General features: G+C 46.8%; 1 protein-coding gene across 5 annotated transcripts; it reads right to left on the reverse strand.

The window, feature by feature from the left end:
* Positions 1–200: 200 nt before the first annotated feature.
* Positions 201–26,228, reverse strand: phactr4a (phosphatase and actin regulator 4a). Of its 5 annotated transcripts, XM_028964826.1 has the most exons (16): positions 26,077–26,228; positions 19,614–19,673; positions 18,303–18,347; positions 10,737–10,907; positions 10,532–10,618; positions 9,364–10,128; positions 8,813–9,220; positions 6,429–6,590; positions 5,251–5,812; positions 2,366–2,607; positions 2,120–2,267; positions 1,965–2,020; positions 1,806–1,867; positions 1,566–1,703; positions 954–1,030; positions 201–870 (listed from the first exon to the last, which is right to left on the reverse strand). In XM_028964826.1, exons 3-16 carry the CDS (start codon positions 18,313–18,315, stop codon positions 855–857), a joined length of 2,907 nt encoding a protein of 968 aa, XP_028820659.1. In that variant the 5' UTR covers positions 18,316–18,347; positions 19,614–19,673; positions 26,077–26,228; the 3' UTR covers positions 201–854. The 5 variants fall into 5 exon arrangements, with proteins under 5 accessions (XP_028820659.1, XP_028820658.1, XP_028820656.1 ...); XM_028964825.1 differs by lacking the exons at positions 18,303–18,347; positions 19,614–19,673; positions 26,077–26,228 and adding an exon at positions 14,956–15,087 and having other exon boundaries at positions 9,364–10,125; XM_028964823.1 differs by lacking the exons at positions 18,303–18,347; positions 19,614–19,673; positions 26,077–26,228 and adding an exon at positions 14,956–15,087.
* Between the last annotated feature and the right edge of the window lie 204 nt (positions 26,229–26,432).

Raw genomic sequence — 26,432 nt, forward strand, 5'->3', positions numbered from 1 at the left:
ACCAGGACCTGGAATGATGAAACCCTGAGCCTCGTCCTCATTCTGGTGAAAAAACAGATTTTCCTTTAGTGGAGGATCAGAAGCAGGTAAACGGCTCCATTCTCACCACTCTGGGACTTAAAAAGGTGGTTTAATCTGGGTTCCAACGTCAAAACGTTGGTGGTTTAATCTGCCACACACACACACACACACACACAAGATGAAGTCCACATGAACCATGTTTTAATTCTGCAATCATGTTACTTCTCTGTGTAAAAGAACTATACAGGAGTAAAAGAGCATGAAGTGTTACCATATCTGTGTATAGAAAATAGTTCGCTGTAACACTTTATTTACATTTAAAAATATCTCATTGGGAAAACCAGATATACAGGAAACCAATGACAATCGAATGAAATCTACAGAACATGTACACTGGATCGGTCCCTGCTGCCAATACTCTGTACCATAAAAACCACAATGAGACCTGGAGAGCAGCGAATAATGGGGGTGGAAAGGAGAGAGTGGTAGAAAAGGTACAGGAAGTGGAGAACGTTCTGAGACCTGGGTCTGCAGGGTCAGGAGAATGTGAGAAGTCATTTTACCCTCATTGAGGGTCTGACTGAGACTGTGCAGCACTGCAGTTGGAAACCCCCAGACCCCCTGAATAAGGCAGAAATACAGAATATGCATTCAAACACACGCTCGCTCGCAGGAGTGCCACTTCTCACATTTATCTGTTCACGAGTAGAAAAGTGCGTTCCACTGCATTTAAAAAAAGAAAAAGGTCACTTCAAAGCCATAATCCTCAGTCAGCGGTCTGTTCGCCAGTGAAATGGCCAGTGTGAAGGGGGTCTACTCTCCTGCAGGGGGCGCTATGGACGATGAAACCTGCAGGGTGGGAGAGGAGAGTCACACAGAGCACCAAGCTAAACGACGTCATTATAGACGCATTAATAGAAGGGATCTCCTGCCTGGTGTAGATCCTGCTCTCCTCGTGAACCTCCATCTCAGAGCTCTTGTACTCGTTCAGCTCCTTCCTTATGGCAGCCTGGGGAAATGACACACACACGCATGCAGAGAGAAGAACAGAGGAATAGAGGTTTATTTTCAGACATTTCTCTCCACTGCCCACTTCTGGTCTGTTTTATATGAACGTCCAACAACTGTGTGTTTCTCTGAACTGGCCAGGTTGTTTGGTTTGAGAGTGTGTGTGTGACAGTGTGTGTGTGACAGTGTGTGTGTGACAGTGTGTGTGTGACAGTGTGTGTGTGACAGTGTGTGTGTGAGTGTGTGAGTGAGAGTGTGTGAGTGTGTGAGTGAGAGTGTGAGTGTGAGAGTGTGAGAGTGTGAGAGAGTGTGTGTGTGTGAGAGTGTGTGAGTGTGTGTGAGAGTGTGTGAGAGTGTGTGTGTGAGAGTGAGTGTGAGAGTGTGAGAGTGTGAGAGAGTGTGTGTGTGTGAGAGTGTGTGAGTGTGTGTGAGAGTGTGTGAGAGTGTGTGTGTGAGAGTGAGTGTGAGAGTGAGTGAGAGTGAGTGAGTGAGTGAGTGTGAGTGAGTGTGAGTGAGTGAGTGTGAGTACGCATCACCTTGTCAGCGGGGGTGAGTTTGGTCCAGGGTTTATCTGCTCGCCGGTCGTAGTCCTGCGCCTCGGTACACTCCACGTACTCGTGGAAGCGCAGGATCTTCCTGGCCTGCAGCTCTGCTACTGTGGGTCTCTGGGACAGCTGCAGAACACACACAGTTCTTTTGTTCCCTATCAGGGGGTATTACATTCAGCAACACACTGTTGCAAAATGTAATTATTTATCTTAAACTATGTGTAGTACCTTCCGAGTGAGCCTGCGCTTGATCTCGCTCCTCTCAGCACGCCGGACGTCCTCGTTCTTGGCTGCAGTACAGAAGACAGCGTGAGGGCGGGGTTTACGAGTCAGGAACGTAGCGGAACCCCTCCCAGAACTACCCGCCTCAGGGCCAGAGAGACTCACCTGGCAGGATGTTTCTCTGCTCGAGTTCCTGAACTGTGGGCCTCTGACTCAACCTCCTGAAAACACACACAGCATCAGAACACACACACACACACACATACACACATATACACAGAGTGTGAGGGCGCGTGTGAACGTGTATATGTGTGTTTTACCGTGTGAGGGTGGAGCCGATCTGTTCCCTCAATGCCTCCCACTGTTCCCTGTTGCTCCAGCTGCCACTGCCGCCATCACCGCCACCTTCCTGCCGCTCCAGCTTCAGCGCCAAAGTGTCCTTCCTCTTTACACGACTCGCCAGACCACCTTACACACACACACACACACACACACACCATCAAGCCTTCATCATCATGAGAAGGAAGGAAGTCACGAGGACACACCATACACCATAAATAACATACTTGTGGGGATCTCTTCATCCTCCTCCTCTTCCTCGTCTTCTTTGTAGAGTATGGGCCCGTCAGAATCCTCATCGTCGTCCTCTTCTGGCGCTCCAGCTTCAGGAATGACTGTGACGCAGATGTCCCCCACCAGGCCGCGTCTACTGCGAGGCTGGAGTTCCGGCTGCGGCGGGGGTGGTGGCGGCGGTTTGGGGCGGAGCTTCTGTAGCTCCTCCTCCATGTCGAAATCATCGTCCTCTGGCCTGAGACGGGTGGAGGAGATGAGGGACATTTTCATTTCTCAAGCTGCTGCAAACCTGGTTGACTGTTTTTAAGCAGTAATCACTGCATAAATCAAATCTATTAATTACATGAAGTGGTGAAAACAATCTGGCCATTTTGGGTAAAATGAATATTTCTTAAATTTACATATAACCATAAGATGTATTTAAAATGATAATATAAAAACACAAAGATAAAAAAAAAACAGATCAAACAAAGTTAGATCAAAATATGGTAATTTTTTGCTCACCTGTTAAGTTGGCAAATTGCCACTCAATAAATAAACAAATATTTTCCTAAACAACTTGCTTGTGTACTGTAAATACCTGTAAATACGAGTCCAGCTCCAGTGGGAGAATTGTTGTTAAAATAGTAATTATTATTTTAACATTTTCTTTTTACTTAAGTAATATATATTTTTTTATATTTGCAGAGCAAATGAAACCAATACATATAATTAAAACACAATTCCCTCTTCAACCATGCAGTGGCAGTAGAGACGGTTCCTACTTTCATTAGTATTTATACAGACAGCAAAAATACTGACATTGGTAAAGTTAGACTTCTAAACAGACTTCTAGATTGGAAATAATAGTGTTAGACTGGTAAAATACTTGGTTAGACTGGTAATGTTAGACTGGTAAAATACTTGGTTAGACCGGTAATGGTAATGTTATACTGGTAAAATACTTGGTAAGACTGGTATTAGTAATGTTAGACTGGTAAAATACTTGGTAAGACTGGTATTAGTAATGTTAGACTGGTAAAATACTTGGTAAGACTGGTATTAGTAATGTTAGACTGGTAAAATACTTGGTTAGACTGGTAATGATAATTTTACAGGGAGTGCAGAATTATTAGGCAAATGAGTATTTTGTCCACATCATCCTCTTCATGCATGTTGTCTTACTCCAAGCTGTATAGGCTCGAAAGCCTACTACCAATTAAGCATATTAGGTGATGTGCATCTCTGTAATGAGAAGGGGTGTGGTCTAATGACATCAACACCCTATATAAGGTGTGAATAATTATTAGGCAACTTCCTTTCCTTTGGCAAAATGGGTCAAAAGAAAGACTTGACAGGCTCAGAAAAGTCAAAAATAGCGAGATATCTTGCAGAGGGATCCAGCACTCTTAAAATTGCAAAGCTTCTGAAGCGTGATCATCGAACAATCAAGCGTTTCATTCAAAATAGTCAACAGGGTCGCAAGAAGCGTGTGGAAAAACCAAGGCGCAAAATAACTGCCCATGAACTGAGAAAAGTCAAGCGTGCAGCTGCCAAGATGCCATTTGCCACCAGTTTGGCCATATTTCAGAGCTGCAACATCACTGGAGTGCCCAAAAGAACAAGGTGTGCAATACTCAGAGACATGGCCAAGGTAAGAAAGGCTGAAAGACGACCACCACTGAACAAGACACACAAGCTGAAACGTCAAGACTGGGCCAAGAAATATCTCAAGACTGATGAAATGAGAGTGAGTCTTGATGGGCCAGATGGATGGGTCCGTGGCTGGATTGGTAAAGGGCAGAGAGCTCCAGTCTGACTCAGACGCCAGCAAGGTGGAGGTGGAGTACTGGTTTGGGCTGGTATCATCAAAGATGAGCTTGTGGGGCCTTTTCGGGTTGAGGATGTTTCTGGAAGACACCTTCTTCAAGCAGTGGTACAGGAAGAAGTCTGTATCCTTCAAGAAAAACATGATTTTCATGCAGGACAATGCTCCATCACACGCGTCCAAGTACTCCACAGCGTGGCTGGCAAGAAAGGGTATAAAAGAAGAAAAACTAATGACATGGCCTCCTTGTTCACCTGATCTGAACCCCATTGAGAACCTGTGGTCCATCATCAAATGTGAGATTTACAAGGAGGGAAAACAGTACACCTCTCTGAACAGTGTCTGGGAGGCTGTGGTTGCTGCTGCACGCAATATTGATGGTGAACAGATCAAAACACTGACAGAATCCATGGATGGCAGGCTTTTGAGTGTCCTTGCAAAGAAAGGTGGCTATATTGGTTGCTGATTTGTTTTTGTTTTGTTTTTGAATGTCAGAAATGTATATTTGTGAATGTGGAGATGCTATATTGGTTTCACTGGTAAAAATAAATAATTGAAATGGTATATATTTGTTTTTTGTTAAGTTGCCTAATAATTATGCACAGTAATAGTCACCTGCACACACAGATATTGATAGCTTTGATATTAACGAGTTTTTTGGGTTCATTGAGAACATGGTTGTTCAATAATACAATTATTCCTCAAAAATACAACTTGCCTAATAATTCTGCACTCCCTGTATACTGGTTACATATTTGGTTAGACTGGTAATGTTAGACTGGTAAAATATTTGGTTAGACTGGTAATGGTAATGTTATACTGGTAAAATACTTGGTTAGACTGGTAATGATAATTTTATACTGGTTACATATTTGGTTAGACTGGTAATGTTAGACTGGTAAAATACTTGGTAAGACTGGTATTAGTAATGTTAGACTGGTAAAATACTTGGTTAGACTGGTAATGGTAGTATAGGAAAAAAAAAAAACACTGAAGACTGGTAATGTTATACTGGTTAAATACTTGGTAAGACTGGTAATGTGAAAGTCAACAGCAGTCGTGTCTACTCACAGTCTGAGGGGTTCGATGTAGACGGGCAGCGAGTGGCGGTCTCCTCCTGCCCTCTCGTCCGTGACCTCTGGCGGGAGTTCAAACAAGAGCGAGTGGGCGCGCCTGGATGCATCGGGACTGGGCTTGACCAGCCCGGGGCTGATCAGGGCCCGCTGGATCAGGACGTGCAGTGGCGGCTGACTGGGTGGCTCCGTGGTGGGGCTCTGAGGTTCATTTATAATAGGCACTAGTGTGGGGTTGGACCGTGGGTGTGGACGCGGTGGAGAAGGTGGTATGTGTGCGGGTGGAGGGGACATGCTGTCTGATTGAGGGACACCAGGCCCCGATTTAGGATCCTCAACGATGGCAGGTGCTGGAGCAGGGGTAGGGCCAGTGATCGGAATGGTTGTGGGTGCAGGGGTGGGATTAGGGGCAGGGCCTGCAGCTGAGGCCTCTGTCTGATTGGGCGGGACGGGCTCTTCTGAATTGCGCTTGCCAATGGGCGTCAGCCTCTTGGGTGGCATGGGAGGAGATGGTTTAACTGGCACAAGGTTGACCCCACCGGCCGCCTGCGACAGCTCCGCTGTGGATTGAAGAAAATAAAAGTTATGCCACTACACACTACAGGACAGGAAAGTGGAATTTACGCAGGTCACAATCGTGCAGCCCCTAAAATGCAGCTCTAAAAATGCAGACAGATTCAGGACATAAGCAGCCACACGAGGGAGTAAAAATGCACTTTCTGCATGCCAGCTGACCATGCAACAGGACAAAACAATATCCTCAGAGTAGCTGAGTAGAACTTTTTCCTCCAACTGATGTACCAGATTTAAGGAAAAAAAAAAAAAAAAAGGTAAAAAGCATTTGGCTTACATGCGTGCTTTAAAATGTTAATCATAGAAACCCCTCATTTGGTTCAATAGAAGTAGATACCAACTGTTTTGTTTTTTTAATAAATATATACGTAATTTAATAATTTCCTTTAAAGAATAAGGGGGGTGGTAGGTTTCATTTACTTCAGTGATATGTAGATGAGTTTTACAAGATATTACTGTATTTCTTTAATAATGCGTGTTAAGGCAGATCAAGTATTAATCTGGAACATGCAGGTCTGCACACAACCATGCACAGCATCTCCATTAGAGGGCATTAGTCCATTCTGTGGGTAGTATTCCTGTCGTGGGTGCCCACTAGGGTACCTGTGGAGGCAGGCGTGGCCCGGCGGCAGAGGTAGGCGGGCAGGGAGAGGTAAACTCCGCCTTCAGCTTGCCGTCTCCAGCTGCTCCAGCAGAGGCGCCGTTGCGGGGTGGTAATGAAGACATCACCACTCACCCGTGGTGTTTTACTGTGTGGTCCCTGGTCTAGAAATAGACCGGACTGGGTTATAAACGGCGCTTTAACTGTCGCCACCTCCGCATACCAGCTGGAGGAAGGAGAATGACCCATCCCTCTGGGCATAGGCCACTGTTTGGGTGTGGGTACGGGTCACTGAGGTGGTGTCTGTGCAGTCAGGTTTTATCATCATGACTGACATGTTACACACAAACAAACAAAAATCCCATCAAATATCATCAAACATGTGGCTCATTTCATCACTTTCTGCATCCTTTTAACGTGTTAAGCAAGTAAATTATCAATAATACATTTTCATGGGTCAAACACTGAAGAGTCTTATCCTGTCCAAGTGGGGGCGGGACTACAGAGTGACTGACCCCTCCCCCCGATCACCACCCACAGTGACACGAACCGGGTGATCTGATGGACACACCTCAGCCCTGCTAATAAACAAAACGCATGCAAAGATGAGATGACTAACACACCTGCTGTTTGCCTGGTATCTAATGTGCAAGCAGCTGGTGCATGCTGGGACAGGTCTGAGCACGCCCGGCCCTCCAGAGGCGCGGCATGGCACCGCGAGGCACATATTGGTGCCGTCTCCAGTCACCATTCTGTACCTTTACTGCTAAACTTGCCATTAATTACAAGCCGCACCACCATCAGTTGCAAAAAATCTAGCATCATCTGAAATGTTGTCGTCCACGCGGAGACGGCGTTAAATAACGTCCTGAACACTGTTTTAGTGTCCCCCTCCACGCCTGTAGGAGCCGCTGTATTGCTGCTTTGAAATCTAAAAGGAAATCGGAAATGCGGAGTACGGGGCAAAGCATGAGGGGGTTACTGGTAAGCACCTCAAAACAAGGACGTCATTGTTTAACGACGGGTTACAAGGCAGGATGGAGGTTGGACAAACACCGCAGCGTCTTCACAGAACAGCCGCTTTGCACAAATAAACAAAAGAGAAGAGAGAAATTCATTCTGGAACCCGTTTTAGAAAAAAAAAAAATTGGGGTCCCCCAAACACCATTTCCATGTGGACGGGCCTGAAGCGAACTGAGTTCAGTAATCATCCATTATCAGTATTACCTTCTCGGGTCCTAATATTCCCATCTCTTCAACACTTCAACCTGGAAACCAAGCTCACTTCAGAAGGCAACATCAATACAGTCAGAAACATGCCTCTCTCTCTCTTCATTAATCTTATTGCGATGCAGATGTGGACTATTCTGCATTGATACAGTACTGAACATAATCAATTATATCATATCATCGGTATGATGATATGATATCACCGTTGGTATGTGTTGCGGCCTGATCAGAGTATTTTACCAGTCTCCTCCTACTGCACCGCAGTCACAGTTGAAATTTGAAGGGTGGTAGTAGCCTAGTGGGTAACACACTCGCCTATGAACCAGAAGACCCGGGTTCAAATCCCGCTTACTACCATTGTGTCCCTGAGCAAGACACTTAACCCTGAGTTGCTCCAGGGGGGGACTGTCCCTGTAACTACTGATTGTAAGTCGCTCTGGATAAGGGCGTCTGATAAATGCTGTAAATGAGAATGTATATTGACCGCTGTGCAATAGAACCAAAGCAGGAATGGAGGAAAAGCTGATCTTGTCAGTCTCTGAGTGTCCATAGATGTACAAAACGACATTATCGTCTTACCGGGATATTTAGAAAGTCACGGCTATTTTATGTGCGGAGCCCTGCGGCCCTGAGCTCACTGTTTTTTAAAAGAAGCGCGAACCTCTCGGCGAGCGCAGTGCATGTCGCGTTCGGTCTGCAAGCCGATTCAGAAGGTCTGCGTTCAGCTCAGCCGACGCCACGGACTATCGCATCCAGAATCCTGACGAGAGTTCAGATATACAAACACACAACAGCCGCGTGGCTTCCAGTTTCTGATAGGGTCGCCCGCCTCAGACACCAGGGCATTTATGGAAACTCTCCGCTTCTGAAAGGGCTAATAACCCCCAAGGAGAAATCCCTTCTTAAATGCACCTTACAGGCCGACGTCAGCTGGTACCTGGTTTGTAAAGGTCAATTTCAGGGTTTTTTATGGAAACCCTTACTCCAATCTGGTGTATTTATAGTAGCGTACACAATAAAAGCTGCATGTCAACTACTCTTACGCTTTTATAAACTCAAAATGTGGCCGGTACTTTTTGAAATATCCTTGTAGTGCAATGAAGGTTTACTGGTGAGGAACCTGGACAGAAGGGACGCGGCGGCGAACGGGACTCACCTAGCAGGGCGGGGTTGCTGCTGCGGTTGCCAGGTTTGGGTGGGGGCGCGGGGGGCTGCTTAGGCAGGGCAGAAGCAGCGGGAGCTGGAAGAGGCACAGGGGCAGGAGCAGGGATGGGCGCAGTGGGAGGGGCTTCCTGCTCTGTGGGCGGAGCAGCGTGCGGAACAGGCACCGAGCGCGTCGGATTGTCACCAATTAGGGACGTGGTCCGCGGCGGGGGCTTAGCGATAGGCGGAAGAGAGGAGGTGGAGGTGGTGGAGGAGGAGGACGAGGCAGAGGAGGTTCTGCCGTCAGACGGAGCCGAGGACATCAGCCACTTGGGAGGGAGGATAGCCTGTTTGGGGGGCGGGGCCTCTTTTTCTGAGTCCCGCCCACCTTCAGACTCAGGAAAGCGCACACCCACAGAGTCTGGACACACACACAAACACAGACAGAATTACACACAACACACACATGTACATTAAAGCAGAAAACACATACAGACATGATACAGGTAACGGTTTGATAGAGTGAGTTTGTGTGTGTGTGTGTGTGTGTGTGTGTGTACTCACTCGTCCTTCCTCTACAATCCTCTGCGGCAGGTGTGTATCGGGGCAGTGTTGAAACTGGGCGGGATTTAGACCACTCCTCCTGGCGGCCCTTGGACAAGTTGGTCAAGTCCATCTCAGAGAACGGCCTCATGGGTCGTCCATCCCTGTTCTCCTTTTCATCCCTCCGTTCTCTCTCCTCCCTCCTCTCTCGCTCGTCCCTCCCATCGCGTCTCTCCCTCTCATCCCTCCTGTCGCGGTTGTCTCTTCGTTCGCGGTCGTCTCTGCGGTCCCTGTAATCCTTTCGGTCCCTTCTGTCCCTCTCTCGCTCCTCTCGCTCCCTCTTATCCCTTTCCTCTCTCTCCACGCGATCATATCGCCGCTCTCGCTCGTCCCGTTTGTCTCGTCGGTCTCTGTTGTCCTCCTTGCGATCGCGTCTCTCCCTCTCGTCTCGGTCGTCCCGACGTGCCCTGTCATCTCTCGGGTCCCGATCATCCCTCCACTCTCGCCGATCGTTCCGCGCCTGGCCCTGGGTTAGAGTGGAGGAGCTGCGGTCCATGTCGGAGGGGAGGCGTGTCCTGGCGTCCACGTCCAGCGGGACGCGGTTCCTGACCAGAGTAGAGCGGTCAGCGGCATCTGATGGCGACCTGCTCCGGCGGTCAGGTTCCGGGGCCAGCGTGCTCCGGCGATCGTCACCTTGTGACCGGCGCGAGTCCAACTCCCTGTCCCCGCCTACCGGGTGTCCATTTTTCACTGGGAGGGATTTGGAGTAGTTCACGTCACTGCCTTCTGAAACACACACACACACACACACACACACACACACACACACACACAATGCACAATGTAACATTATACATGTCAATAAAGGTCATTCCAGTTATTAAGTTCATCCACGATGCAGAATTAAAAAGCTTATTTATTACAAGCGCCAGTCCCATTATGCCACACTCCCTACCATGAACTTTATTAAACGTTCATTAAACGTTTTGTAAAGATCACATGATCAGTGACATGCGAAGAGTCACCAAGTAAACAGAACCACTGCGATGCAATAAAAACCAGAGAGAAGAGACACAAATGATGAAGCATCTGCAAGCATAATGGACACGTAGAAAGCTTCAGCAGAGACATTCTGAAGGACATCATCTTCTCACATGGCAGGATTATTTAAATCCGGTATGATGATTACCCCTATCGTTCTCTGGGATCTCCTTAAGAACGCCCCTGTCAATCAGCTCCTGCCTGGGTCTCCTCATGGAGATCTTCCTCTCCAGCACTGCAGCGGGACAAGAGGCAGAGAAAGAGAGAGAGAGCGACAGCGCAGACGACAACACCAAAATTACAGACGGAAATCAACAGGCATCGACAGGGTGATCACAGCTCCGATCAGGCACCTTCAGATGTCTCCTTGAACTTCTCGCTGCTCTTCTTCTTCCTCCACTTCCACGGCTTGAAGATCTTGCCGAAGCTGGAGAACTTGGTCTTGCTCTTGGTGGACGGGGTCCCGTCGGCGGAGCTCCCATCCTCGCTGGCGTTCGAGCCGTGCTGGTGGTCAACATCATCGTCTGGAACAGAATTTCCATCCACTTTATTAATGGTGCCGGCCGCCTAATCCACATTAATGGTACGTAGTGGTCTAATTCGTAAAATACATGTAAATAAATAAAATTAAAAAATAACGTTTTTAGTTAGCACTTCATACGAAGTAGCAGACATTTCTGATACCCCTTTTCCACTGCCCTGGTTCCCGTGCCGCGTTTTTCCAAAAGAATACATTATTGGTGCCGATGCCGTAATGGCAGGATCTCTGTTTAGTCCGCATGACCGGTTCTAGGTTGGTTCCCAGCTAAGCACCGGCTGAGCACCAGAACCCGGCGAGTCGGTATATCAGTGTCATGGATTAACCACAATATGATCACCTTCACTAGGTGAACTTGAGTGCTGATGCAGCGGCAGAAAAACGTAAAAAGGTTACGCCCATACAACACGCTTATTCTGGATTTTCCTGCCAGATCATTTCGGAATAATCCAGCCAGCCCTGATGCAGAACTGTCCTTCAACACTGAGGCGTGGCCTCAAAAAAAAAAAAAAAAAAAAAAAAAAAAAAAAAAAAAAAACGGAAAGCATGAATCATACCCCGACCGTGCACGCCGCGGTTACTGCGATACTGCCGCAGAAACGGGTATATTGACTTTTCTGAAGCGTCTCACTGATTAATCGTATCTGTAAGGCTGTAGCTGGTCTGATGGATTAATTTTCATTATCCGCACAGTTTAACACTCAATGACAATTAAATAAATTAATTAAAACCGGTGACTTATTGCAGCCGGAGTGTAATGGAAGGAAAGAAGGAAAAAAGGAAAGAAAGAAAACATATCAGCAAAATAGGGCTGCACGATTTGGGGAAAAAGACATATTGCAATTATTGAGATCAATATTGCGATATGATAAAGGGCACTTGCTTGTATATCAATGAAAAGTCGCATACATATTACTAATAGTGAAATGTTTAATTTCAAAGTGAAACATACAAACTACTTATAACAACTTGAAATGCCCAGTGCTTTCAAAATACAATATTCTACAAAATTAAATAATCACAAAAAAGTCTTTACTTTAAAAAGCATTACTGTCGAACGACAAACCCTGGTAAGGCTAAACAACTGTTTTGATTATATTTGGCCATTATAAATTCCTGTATTATAGTTCTTACGTTTAAGCAAAACATTGATTGGAGGCTGACTTGAACACAGGAATGCATAGCTTCTCTAGCTTAGCCTAGCTTAGCTAGGGTTAAGACTTATAAAACGGGATTTTATAATGGCCAAATATATTCAAAACAATTGTCCAGCCTTACCTATGAAATGTAATCCCCCGGGATCTGGTTTGGAGCGTACAGCGGTTTGTACAGCCCCAAGCAGCACAAGAGTGAGGCATTTTTATGCACTTCTCTCCATAGACATGTATATGCTCCACGGCACAGTAGAGCCTATCGCAATATGGCGGCGACGTTGACGTACGTGTACCCATATGTGTATGCGAATCACGAATCTGAGGTCTCCATTGAACCAAATCGAAAGTCATGTGACCAAACACGTCACATTTAAATCACAGCTTTTTGCGTTCATGTAATCGCACAGACTGACATCGCGATTACGATTGCGATTAGATTAATCGTGCAGCACTAATTACTAATAATTTTTTTGTTCTACCAAATTGTCAGATTAGGATCATTTATGTGTAGGTTACAGTTTTTGGCATGACAGCGTCCATGGAAAGGGGGGAGGGACTATAAACCGATATGGCAAAGTTTTACACACAGTACACACACGCTTCCATTCGCCCGCGGATATCCACTGCCAGCTACCTTGCAGCCCGCCGATACGAGCTGCTCGCCAGAAACTCACAACGACTGGCCACTTTATTAGACACAGTCTGCCGTTCCAGAGGAAGTCAGGTTCTTTAGAAGCGCGTGATTACCCTCACACACAAGTTCACTGCTCGCTGTGGTCCGTTGTTCTGATAACAGGGTGTGTGTGTGTTGGACGACCTAACGGGGTGTGCGTGTGTGTGTGTGTGTGAGAGAGAGACTGAAGGTGTGAAAACTGGAACCATTCAGCTGTAATCTACTGCTGTTATTTATACACTCACACACACGCGTGCACACAGGCCCACGTCCAAGCGAAGTCCGGGTGATGATAGTGGGTGGTTGCCACGGCAGCACTACCTCATATTACAATTCAGGTGGACGAAACAAGTGGCTGATATCGGAATACGGAAGAGCGTACAGAGAGAGAGTGTCTCGTTGTCCTCTGGGGTTCCTCGACTACAACCTGCGCGCGCGCGCACACGCACACACACACACACACACACACACACACACACACACACACACACACACACACACACACACACACACACACACACACACACACACACACACACACACACACCTCTCGTCAATGGAGCCATTGTTTTTCAAGTGTGTGTGTGGGTCATGTACAGGGGTGTAAAATCCTTCATGTCACCCTCACCAGTGGCAGGCTTTCGTAATAACTGGTCACCGCGGGGCAGAGCAGTGAGTCAGGAGCCGCACGCATTACAACAGGAATGCCAAAGGAATGTGCGTGTGCTGCACACCCCAGGTCCAGTCAATGCCAAAGCACACACACACACACACACACACACACACACACACACACACACACACTCCTACTAAAAGTCAACATAAACCAGCCTGCAGATGAGGGACAGATTAAATTTGCTAAATTACAAATGACTTCAATACATTCTCATTAAGATCGAGTACTCTGGTGGAAAATGCGAATTAACCATCATTTTAAAGGGGGGTATTTAAAAAATAGATTTGAAATAATCCTACCAAGGTCAAGTACTTAATGCCTGATGCAGTTTAAAACAGAAATGTCAAGTAAAATTTTACTTCAGCAGCAGCAACAAACAGGCAAAAAGTCCAGATGAATACCATGACCTCCAACCGAACTCAACACACACACACACACACACACACACACACGGATGGAACTTTACACGGTTAAAATCAGAATTTACTGGTTTTATGTTTACTTCCACACTGGACTGTGTTGTACATCTTTACCGATGTAGATATACAGCGTTACAGCTGCCGCGCCGTTTGCTCATGCTTTCTGGAAAACTCGATTTCAGCAGCAGGTACAATCTGCGTCTCGCTCAGCAACATTCCCACAGAAAAGGATCTCCCAACACCGAAACGTCTGCACATTTGCATTAAACTCAGCATCTGTATGCAGAACAAAAACACCATCCTAACATATTTATAATAATTCAATGTGAAAATAGGAAGCCACTTGATCGCAAACGATTCGAATTTGATCAATAAAAGCTACTATTCCATTCTCCATTAAATCAGAATTACAGCTAAAAAGAGAGTGAAAATTTTAATGCGTCGGATCGATGTATCTGATGATACTCAAATCGTATCTTAGATCATTAATTCAGTACATGCAGGGGGATATAACTCGAAATACCGAGACAGCCATATGTAGGGATATTTTATGAGACATTTAAAAGTGGAAAACATATCCACATAACACTGATTCCTACTACTACTAACTAATTACTACTACTATTAACCAGAAGACCCAGGTTCGAATCCCACTTACTACCATTGTGTCCCTGAGCAAGACACTTAACCCTAAGTTGCTCCAGGGGGGGGACTGTCCCTAAATGTAAATGTACTACTACTAGCTGGATTCCTGCATAGCAGATATGCTGGACAGGGTCAGCTGACTGTCACATGTGGTGAAGCAAACATACGCGAGCGCGCGCACACACACACACACACACACACACACACACACACACACACACACACACACACACACACACACACACACACACACACACACCATATTCCCGCTGACTTTGCCTCTGCCCCGTGTAAGAACAGAGGACAAACGCAGCAGAGGAGGAATAAAGAACAAGAAGCCGCAGCCGCTTTCACAATCACTGCATTCCATCGGCAGTCGGGGATCCAGCACCTGTCCTGAAGGCCCCGCCCACCTCGGTCATTTCCGCGCAGAGACACGCGCCCTGTCGCTCGGAGCGCCGACTCACCGTGGCCGGGGGCCGGTGGGTGCTGCTGAGGCCGGGGTTCGGAGCTGGACCCCTGGCCCATGCTCCTGCGCCGACGACAGCTTCCTCCCCCGCGGAGACGCAGCCCGAGCCGCTCCTCACGTCTCCCTCGGCGTCTGGATCTGTCCCTCCCTTCCTTCCAGAGTCGAGTGTTTTGGTTCCCGCCCTCCCTTCCGCTCGGCCACTCCTCCTCAGCTCTGACTTCATAAATAAGGTACGCAGTGGAGCCGGGCCAGGGCTCTCAGATCGCGCAGCGGGGCAGATTTGAGATTTCTCCGGGCCAAAGTTCACCCCTGCCCAGTGGCAGCTGCCGCTGGGGGCGGGGCCTGAGCTCAGGTTGATGGTGTGCAGCTGACCGGCGGAGCAGCTCGACTGGGACTCTGACCGGCCGACCTGCCTGACCCACAGCCCAGGGTCTGTCGGGGCGCCACGCCCCTGCGGAGCAGCGAGGGACGCTGGGTAACCGGACACCCGGCTGAAAGATGAGCTCAGGTGGAGCCTGGGCACACGGGAGCCGGAAGTGACATCACAGCGGTGTCTGGTTACACCCACAGGGCGCACACGTTTAACAGGAACTGCATAAAACAAAACTGATGATGACTGAGAATATCGGGGGGAATAAATATCCACACCCGGCGTGTACCGGATTAAAAATAATGACAGGACTGATGTAGGGTCGGGGTTACCAGTGCCGTAACCTTCCATTGACGGGCCATATGTTGATGATAATGTATAAAAATGAGAGTGTGTGATCCACAGGTGGTCATTTCTCACCACACCGGCCCTTTAAGAGCAGATTTAGAGACTCGATACGAAAGAGCACGTCACTCCCCGCTCCCCTTAAGGACCCTACTGGTTCGTTAAAAGCAGCGGAATAGTTCCTCCACATGAACAGCCTCACATGACCTGCCGTGGGCGTCCTCTATACCGGGAGGGTGAGGAAAGTGTGTGTTTATCTCCCGTACCAGTTAGGGTGAGTGTACTGCCCACAGAACACACACACACACACACACACACACACACCAGCCGGGGGAGGCTTGTCTAAACTGTCAGGAGATCCAACCCAGAGCCGCGATAAGCTTGTGGAGAGAACAGTTATCACCGGCCGGTAACTGGTGTTGATGAAAACCAGGGCCGAACCGAATAACACTTGCACGCGGTCCAATCTAAACACAAGAGAAGCGTGATTCCGCCGAACCCGCCCAGCAGACCGTGATGGAATCGCAACAGGGAACCGGAGACGTTTACTTCCGGAGTTACGGACCTGGAATAATCGCGCCGCTGCTGAACAAGGCTGGAAAAACCGGCACACCAAAAACTTCCTAGAACCAAAAATGTGTCGTTTGCATATGTTTTTTGTACAAAAATACACACACAAAAAAAAAAACCTCTGGCAGGACATTCTCCAAGAAGAACAAAGGCCTCAGTGTCTTTGAGGAATGGTTTCCTTGAAAAAGCAACTTTCTTCTTCTCTTTCAGAAGGTTATCAGCGTTTCCTCGGATCAAAGTGAATTCCAGAAGAATGTAAAATGTCAAAGAAAAGAGAAGAGGAAAAAAAAACCAAAAAAAAAAAAAAAACAACTTAAATATCAAAGCGAGCTTTCGTAGCTGCAACCAACAGCTTACAGAGAGGATGACTGAACGCTGATCTGTTCAACAACCTTTATCCAAGGACACCGAAAACACACACAGATTTAACAGATTATTTTAGCCCCAGCGGGTAAGGTAGCAGATTCCAAACCAAATGGTTATATCCCGAACCGCCAAGGTGTCACAGAGCAAGGTATCGTCCCCACACACTGCTCCCCGGGCGCCTGTCATGGTGTCCACTGCTCACCAAGGGTCACTTCACTTTCACTTATAAACTATATTATTCCAGAGTAATTGCTGGTCTGTCCTGCAGTAAAATGTAAAAAAGGCTCCAACTCCAAACAGGTCCAAATGATAATACTTCTGTAACAATTTTAACAGTGTAGGGCTGATCAGGCCCAACCTGGCAACATGGCTTCTACGCTACGTGAGCTGCAGCGACCTCTACTGGTCAAACGGGGGCCGGAACCGCCTGAATGCGGTCATTCTGTGGAATATCTGGGACACCAGAAAAGTGACTAATTTCAGAATGAGTGACATTCCATGTTACATAAACACGTCCAACCCCAACCAGACAGTGTTCAGGCTGCTACCGCGGGCCATCAGACTGTTGTCCTCTGTACTGGTGTATTAGTGACATGTGCCTGATTTGGCATTGATCCTATGCAATTTGCCATAAAAGTGACCGTGGAGCGGTTTAACGTACGACTGCGCTGGGACACTGCAGATGGGGCTATTTTCATTCGAGGCCAGGTTGGGATGAAGAGATCTCATCAGATTACCTTCGGCTTGACTTCCTGACAGAGCCCCGCCTGGGACCTCCCGTCACTGGAACGTCATTCCTTTAACAGGGATCTACTGACCGCAGATATGACGAGATGCTGCAGTTAACCCGGAATTCATCCCGCTTTCCACTTCATTCTAGACTTTCGGTGCGTGTCTCCAAAATGAATCCTCTCACCAAATAACACCTGTAATATTATAATCGAGGCGCTTATTTGAATAAAAAAGTGGGAATTTAGAATGTTGGTATATGAATGGGAATATGGGGGGGACGCGTCACGTGCCACACGGTCATCAGAAGATCTCACTGAAGGCATGTTGTTTTTATTTATGTCTGACACTTAGATTCCGGGACACTCATTGTCCCGACGGCGTCTCGCATCCTGTGGAATTCTGCTCACTACGCAAGGCACAATACATGGAAAACGTTTGGCCCGACAACACTGTTGTGTCTACAGGAAAAAATAATAATAATTCCGCACATCCCAGGAATCCGGGGGAAGGAATTCTGTGGTTTTTACGGCCGTGTTTCAACACGAGCCACTGCAGAGCATTGTAAAGTAACAACTCCGGTTCTTCCATATACAAAAAAAAAATCCCGACATTCCGGATCTCTGCTTCCTCCGAAGGAGAGTAGGATGACACTCAAATGGAACGTTCACGTTCAAATTCGAACAAAATCTAACAAAGTCTATGAAACCCTGGCAATATCATAATCCTGGAATGACTCCTTTTAACAATGAGAACTGCACGCAGACCTGGTCTGGATTTAACTGGATCAAACCTCAAACCCCAAAAATGACCCTGCAGGCTCCGCAAGCTTAAATGCCAAACCGAAATCCTCACAGCCGACCGGCGGAAACATCAAAGCTCGGGGCTTTAATCATTAAACCATAAAAGAAGAAGAAGAAATCATCTGAAGCCTGGACAGCAGGTGTGGAGAGGGACGTCCCTACCTTGATTTTCCATCCCTGTGTCCACGGCACAGCGTCCTGTAGTTTCTGAAGAGAGGGGAAAACATGGGTTTACTCAGGATTGTTCATTAAAGTAATTAAATATGGCCCAAAGACTACAGAAAAGGCACCCAGGCATCTACACTTCCTGTCACACATGTAAACACACACACATCCACAGGAACCCTGGAAGAAGTGAAGGTCCACCTGAAGCAAACAGGCCACTGGGCCAATCACAGGCCGAGAGAATAAACGAGGAGACCTTCTGGCCAATCAGAGGTGGTTTTTTTCCCCAGAAGTAGGGAAGAGGTGGGAGGGATCTTGGTGTTAACAGGAGCGTTTCGGGCCGAGCTGTGATCCGACTCCAGGTCCGACTCGGGTTACTCAATTCAATCGGAGTTGCGCAAAGGGCAGCCAATCAGAGCGTAACACGGCCCCTCCCACCAACCAGAACCAGCAGTTTCGGGTTGAGAGGGTGACGCAGGGCGAGGTGCAGCAGATACGAGTGTGTGTTTGTTCAGCGCAGGAGGGACAACACACACAGCCACGCCCCAAGTCAGCAACTCTGAAGTTCATGGTGTCATTTACTGGTCCAACGAGGGTTAATCGCCACTAAGAACAGCTTTGTGAACTCAGCCAAGTGCTACAAAGCGGACTTTGATCCAAGAGAAAATCAGTGTGTGTGTGTGTGTGTGTGTGTGTGTGTGTGTGTGTGTGCGCGCAACCTCTCCACTGCACTCACACTGGGATCACAGCCGAACACCTTAATCTGCAGAATCAGGCTTGACGTATCATTGGCCAGCGAAACGGTTGCCACGGTGTCCCCACTGCAGACTACAAGCCAGTGATTGTCTCAATCAGGAACCAAGTTTGATGAGTGTCTACTGTGTGTTCATCAGAGGTTCTGCTAAATCAATCATTGACTGACACCAAATCAGAGATTGGTTAATAACCAGGGGGCGGGACCTTCAACATGACTGCCCGGAGGCTAGAACATGATGATCTCAGGGCATCGTCACGTCTCGTCAAGGCAGAACTAATCATACAGAAACTCACTTGTGCCTTTCAGGTGGACAGTGGCATTACGAGACTGGGCGAGTCGCTGCTAGCCGGTCAGCATGCTAACTTCAGTAAATAACCTGAAACGTTTTCAATTTCCAACATTACATTCCTTAATGTGCATGTCGTCAGGTTATTCGATTGGCAAATGAGAAGCACGGTGGAGAACCTGGACCAGGGCCCTTAACTCTGGATTAACGGGACTTTGGCGGGGCCTTGGAGCTACTGTTTAGTTGATGAGGCAAGAGGACTTACTCAATTCACTGCTTCATGAAGGCCTGCCAACGTCTTCAACCAGCCCTGGTCCAGGAACGTCTGTCAGGAGAAGAGACCAAATAAAGCACATTACATTGGTGACATTTAGCAGACATCGTTATCCAGAGCATCGTACAGTCAGTAGTTACAGGGACAGTCCCCCTGGAGACACTCAGGGTTAAGAGTCTTGCTACACGATTGTAGTAAGTGGAGTTTGAACCTGGGTCTTCTGGTTCAAGGCTACTTAAAACGACGCTTTTAAATAACATTTTTCCACCACCGGTGGGCGTGGAACGGCACTCGCCACATACTCTTTCTTACACTTACAGCATGTATCAGACGCCCTTATCCAGAGCGACTTACAATCAGTAGTTTCAGGGACAGTCCCCCCCTGGAGACACTCAGGGTTAAGTGTCTTGCTCAGGGACACAATGGTAGTAAGTGGGATTTGAACCTGGGTCTTCTGCTTCATAGGCGAATGTGTAGCCCACTAGGCTACTACCATACCATCTTCATATCGAGTGACGCCTGAGTATCAACGGCGGTGACATCGTGGACAGAAAACAGACTACACGGTGAGGTGTAAAAGGACAGCTTTACACGAACGTGATCTACACCAGATTTATTAAAGGTCGTCACTGTAGGGATCGGGCTTTTTGAAAAGGTAGCTCGTCAAATTAAAAAAATCAATAGCAGAGCATATAACTTGAGGTAGAAAATACTGAGCACATAATTCTTTATTTGGCGCTAATTCTGCTCCGTGGAAACAAAAGCAGCCGAATTCCAGCCGGCTTCTCACAAAAGCTGCGATCAACCGGTTTGGCAGCTCAGCGGGCACAGCGCCACGGGACGATCGCTCCAGAACCGGGGCAGCCGGTGCGCCATTAATCACCACCGCCGCCGCCTCGCGCAACCCCGGTAAGGCCGGCCTAAGCTGCGGTTAAAAGCTCCACATCCAACCAGCACCAGCGCACCTGACGTTACGACTGGTATCGACAGAGCATCGATATGGGAAAACGTGAAATGGCTCAAAACGTAAAGAACCTATACGAACAACCACACACACGCATAACACGCATAAGGAAGCCCGAATCCACACTAGGAGACGATACAAACACATCAGGTCCGAGCCGGGATTCAAACTCACCAAAGGTAGTTGGTGAAGGGATTTCTAACCATCGATCAAGTGACACGGCATCAAAACAGGATACAAGTAGCACATTTTATATGAATATATATTAATAGATATCTAGATATGAATCATCTAGCCTCTACTCTGTATTTGGTGCTGGAACGAACTTCCCCTCGAGGGCAGAACAGCACAGTGTTGAGTGTCTTCAGCTGAAGACCTTCCTCTTTAGAGAATACTCAGACTAACTTGGAACCTTCTTATTACTTCGCTCATGGTAGCACGAAGGCACGTTGTAAGTCGCTCTGGACAAGGGCGCCCGCCAAATGCCGGTAAATCCCACGCGGGTCTGGCGTAACGGACTTCCTACGCATAAGAACAGAATCGGTCATGTGACTCGTCAGCCGGCCACAGTATACCAGCAGTCACACAAACAAACAAATAATTCAGGAGTGGGAGCCGGCGCGTCCGATCAGGTATCTGCGGCGGCGGCCGCGGTGAAGCGGCGACTCCGTTCTGCTGGCGAGGCGTGGACGCGGCCGGGCGCGTTGGTATTCGCGCGACTGTCTGCGCGCTTGGCGGAGGTTAAAGTGCGCGCCCTGACAGGGGAAAGACTGGCATAGACGTCCCTCCACTCAACACACAGGCACGCTAAATAAAAAAAAAAAAATTTAAAACACACACACACAACTTGACAGAAAAAAGCAGCTCAGCCCTCACTAGAGAACAGATCCGGATCGGCGGGTTTTTGCAAGGCCAACCGGTCGGTTGGATATTTACATGTCTCACGAAGGTGAAAACACATGTGGGTGCTGTATAACATTTAAAAAATGTTTTTTAAAAAGTGACCAGCGCCGGACTGGTAGGACTCGAGAGTGCACAGTTCATTTCTAATAACGAGGAAATCTACAGATGTTTATATCACTAGTAGAAAATTCCACAGCTGTGGTCCTTCAGGCACGCTCGGGAATGTCCTTCAGAAAATTATATCGTATTCATAGGTTTTAAATAAATAAATAAATAAAATCTATGTCGCAATATTTCTTTGGGACTTACAACCAGACGTCTCTTTTCAAAATTCGTACAGAGTTGCAATGGGCTACAGCAACTGGTTTTATGTTAAACATGGGCTTGTTCGCACAAGTCGCTATCGAGGTAATCGGCAAAATTAGGATATGGGGATTCTCTTCTTACACCATGCACACCTACTCGCATTTTAGTCTGGCCTGTTCAGTCACATGACACTGACAATACACGTTTTTTCAATGTGCATGATTCCTTGTATCCAAATTCAGCAAAAATGTACATATTACTAGGGCTGAAACGATTATTCGAATAACTCGGATGATTCGATTACAAACAATATTTGAGGAAAATTATTTGCCTTGGGGCTTCGTTTAATTCGTCACCAAGGTCCATCTATTATCATATCACGCCCGCGGAGCTACGCAGCTCCGGTATCACTGTTTTACACGGACTGTTTTAACTGACTGATACCGGTGTGCGTAAAAGGCATAAAATGTCTGAAGTGTGGGACAACGTAGTGCAGCGTATACACTGTAAAAAAAGACATGGCTTACCATAATAGTACCTGAACCGGGCAAATTCTCACGTGAACCACTAGCGGACTCGGAGCCTCTACAAGATATCATATTTGATTGATTGCTAACTAACATTAGCGCTTCTTAGAACATACTTGAATTGTTTATTTATATTTTCTTTTTACTATTTTGTACCTTTATACTTTTTTTCTCTTTATTCTCAGATGGGCTATAGCAGGGGGTGCACCCCTTTTTCCTTTTTTTTTTTTTTATTAAAATAAAACAAATAGGCTAACCTATTTTTCAGTTTTTTTTCCCCATGTACATCATGAATGTTTCACAGAAAGATTGATTAAATGGGCTTAGTTCTGGAGCCAGTAACCCAAAGGTTTTAAGCTTTGATCTAATAAAAGTATTGAGTTAGAATTTTTGAGGAATAACAGCCAATTGCTTGCTCATTTTAAGAGGACTATCATATTGCATGAAAGATGACTCAATTAAGTGATAAAAAAATCAACAGAATACTCGATTCCAAAAATGTATATGTATATGTATATATGTGTGTGTGTGTGTGTGTGTGTGTGTGTGTATATATATATATATATATATATATATATATATATATATAAAAAGTTGAATTGTGCATCAGGCTCAATTAAAATATTCATACAGTGAAACACTTAGTACTCTCCATCATATTGTAGGAGCCGAAGGTGTTATGTGGTGGTGTGTGTGTCAAGAAACTCAAAAAACTACATGGAAGCGGTATACAACCTCAACATATACGTTAAACTTAACAGCACTTGTGTAGCTTTTAGACAAGTGACATTGTTGTCCTGTGCATCACACCATCTTGGTCATTTTAGTAGCATATGTTGGTTTTGCATGAACATTATTTTATTGAAGTGTTGTACAGTTTTGACTCTTTTATACATTGAAATATTGTAATAGTTTTGTCTGAATGCTCGTACAGTTTACAGAATTTTACTGTGGAAGTTGGTTTTGACAAGTGAGACTAGTTTTCTGTGTCCCAGGCATCACATGGAATATTTTCAACCTGTTTGTCTAAGTTTATATGGAACTACCCAGCAGTGAGGCACAACAAGTACTACATACACGTCACACTTGGTCATACAGTATTGTTCAAAATAAAAGCAGTACAAGGTGACTAACCAGAAAAAGCCAGATTTTTGGTTTATTTTTTATTGCTACATGGCAAACAAGTTACCAGTAGGTGCAATAGATTCTCAGACAACAAACAAGACCCAGTGTTCATGACATGCACGCACTTAAGGCTGTGCAATTGGGTAAATAGTTGAAAGGGGTGTGTTAAAAAAAAATAGCAGTGTGGCATTCAATCGGTGAAGTCATCAATTTTGTGGAAAAACCAGGTGTGAATCAGCTGGTCCCTCTTTAAGGATGAAGCCAGCACTTGTTGAACCTGCATTTGAAAGCCTGAGGAAAATGGGTCGTTCAAGACATTATTCTGAAGAACGGCGTACTTTGATTTAAAAAGTTGTTTGGAGATGGGAAAACCTATAAAGAGGTGTAAATAATTATAGGCGGTTCAGCTAAAATGATCTCCAATGCCTTAAAATGGAGAGGAAAAAACCGAGACGAGGAAGAAAACAATCAAAATGGATCGAAGAATAACCAGAATAGCAAAGGCCGAGCCACTGATCAGCTCCAGGATGTTCAAAGACAGTCCGGAGTTACCTGTAAGTACCGTGACAGTTAGAGGACGTCTGTGTGAAGCTAATTTTCAATCCCCCGCAAAGTCCCTCTGTTAAAAAAACGGCATGTGCAGAAGAGGTTACGATTTGCCAAAGAACACATCAACTGGCCTAAAGAGAAATGGAGGGACATTTTGTGGACTGTTGAAAATAAAACTGTTGTTTTTGGGGCCACTGGCCACAGGCAGTTTGCGAGACGACCCCCAAACTCTGAATTCAAGCCACAGTACACAGTGAAGACAGTGAAGCGGGGTGCCCATATCAAGCATCATGATATGGGCATGTTTCTCCTACTATGGCGTTGGGTCTATTTATCGCATACCAGGGATCATGGATCTGTTTGCATATGTCAAAATACTTGAAGAGGTCACGTTGCCTTATGCTGAAGAGGACATGCCCTTGAAATGGGTGTTTCAACAAGACAATGACCGCAAACACACTAGTAAACGTGCAAAGTCTTGGTTCCAAACCAACAAAATGAATGTTATGGTGTGGCCAGCCCAATTCCCGGACCTTAATCCAATCGAGAACTTGAGGGGTGATCCAAAATGCTGTCTCTGAAGCAAAACCAAGAAACGTAAATGAATTGTGGAATGCTGTTAAAGAATCGTGGAGTGGAATAACAGCTCAAAGGTGACATAAGTTGGTTGACTCGATGCCACACAGATGTGAAGCAGTTGGTCACACAACAAAATATTAGTTTAGTGATTCACAGGATTGTACGAGTTTGTACAGTCACACACACCCCTTTCTACTAATTCCCCAACTGCACAGCCTTAAGTGCGTGCATATCATGAACGCGGGGGCTTGTTTGTTGTCTGAGAATCTACTGCACCTACTGGTAACTTGTTTGCAATAAAAATATATATATATACTAAAAACCTGGATTATTCTGGTTAGTCACGTTGCACTGCTATTGTTTTGAACAATACAGCAGTTCTGACCATTAGTTATGAGGATAAAGTAACTTGTGTTATCAAAATGTCCCATGCGTCACATAGAGAATCGCCCTGTACAAAAAATGAACAAAAATCGTTAGAACTGGTGGTAAATGAATATGACACGGGACAATTACACTGCCAGTTAGCAAAAATGGTGCCAACCGCAAGCGCTGACCTGATAGTAACAGTCGGCCATTGTGCACCATTGTGAGTCCAACCCACATTCACCGGTGGCAGAACGGTGTCTGGAACCCGCCAGAACAGCCTCAGGAACTTCACGCGCAAACATAGTCACAGATTTATTACAAAAAAAAATATTCCACTCACAACACATACTGTATGATTATTATTATTATTAACAATCCAGTTTCTGAACCCTCCACCTGATCAGGCTTCTGGGGCACACAAAAGAACCCTGCTGAAGAACGGTGGGCCGCAGCAGGTTCTATAAACTCCGAGCCGCCGGCACAAGTGAAGTCTTGCACAGGGCTGGAATTCCAGGGAAGGCCGTGAAATGCAGAGGAATCGGGAAGATGTTCCCGTCCTTGTATCTACACATTCCAACGTGAAACTGCAGGCAACAACGACCTGGCTCCCAACCTTCTCCATCACACCACGGCTCCGAGAAGCCAAGGGCCGACACCAGAAGCAGAAAAGCAGCAGGCAGGACGATGGAGGACACTTCCTCCTCCACGGAGGGGCAGCTCGATTCAGGGGAGCCCCAGGCGGCCGGTTCCTCCGGGATCTGGGGAGCCAGCTCCTGATCAGGCATCTGCTGATCGCAGCCCGGGCGCTCCCGGACACGCCTGCTCAAGCCCGGACCTGAATACCCACCCCTGCATACTTCTCCAGCTGTCGCGCATTCTTCCAGATGGAAAAAAAAACGCAGACCGGAGACGGTTTAAAAGCGCGGATTCTCTAAAATAACCAATAATCCGCGGCATTAAAAGCAGCGTTTTCGCACTGCGGAACTATTACGACCCGCTCCAACCGCAACAGGTGGTTCACCATCCATCCATCCATCATTCCGTCCACGCACCCACCCACCCAGCCAGCCGAACGGACCCGGCGACAGTAACCGGTTCGCCCGTATCCAGTCGTTCTACGCCGCTTACCCACCTCTCCTGCGGGCTTCCCCCTCGTCGAGCCGCCCGGGACGAAGTTGGAAGTTGTTAGCAGCTAGCGCGCTAGCGGGCTGGCGGTGTTTACGAACTTCAGCTCGGGCCAGCGCGAAGAATGAAAGTGAATAAAATAAATATAAAACAAATCAAAATGGAATAAAAAAAAAACCACAAGGTTCCACGGACAGTTCCGAACTTTTACGTTTCCATCTGCGCTCCGGCAGCAACTTTTAGGCGGAGCGACGCGCCGGACGAAACTCGCGTCGGCGCCGCGACTCGACTGCTTACCTGTGAAAGGCTGCGGCGCCGCACCGCGCATGCGCGGCGGCCCTGCGCAACAGGCCCCGCCCTCGA

This window comes from Denticeps clupeoides, chromosome 20 (assembly GCF_900700375.1).
Source record: "Denticeps clupeoides chromosome 20, fDenClu1.1, whole genome shotgun sequence".
Taxonomy (NCBI): Eukaryota; Metazoa; Chordata; class Actinopteri; order Clupeiformes; family Denticipitidae; genus Denticeps; species Denticeps clupeoides.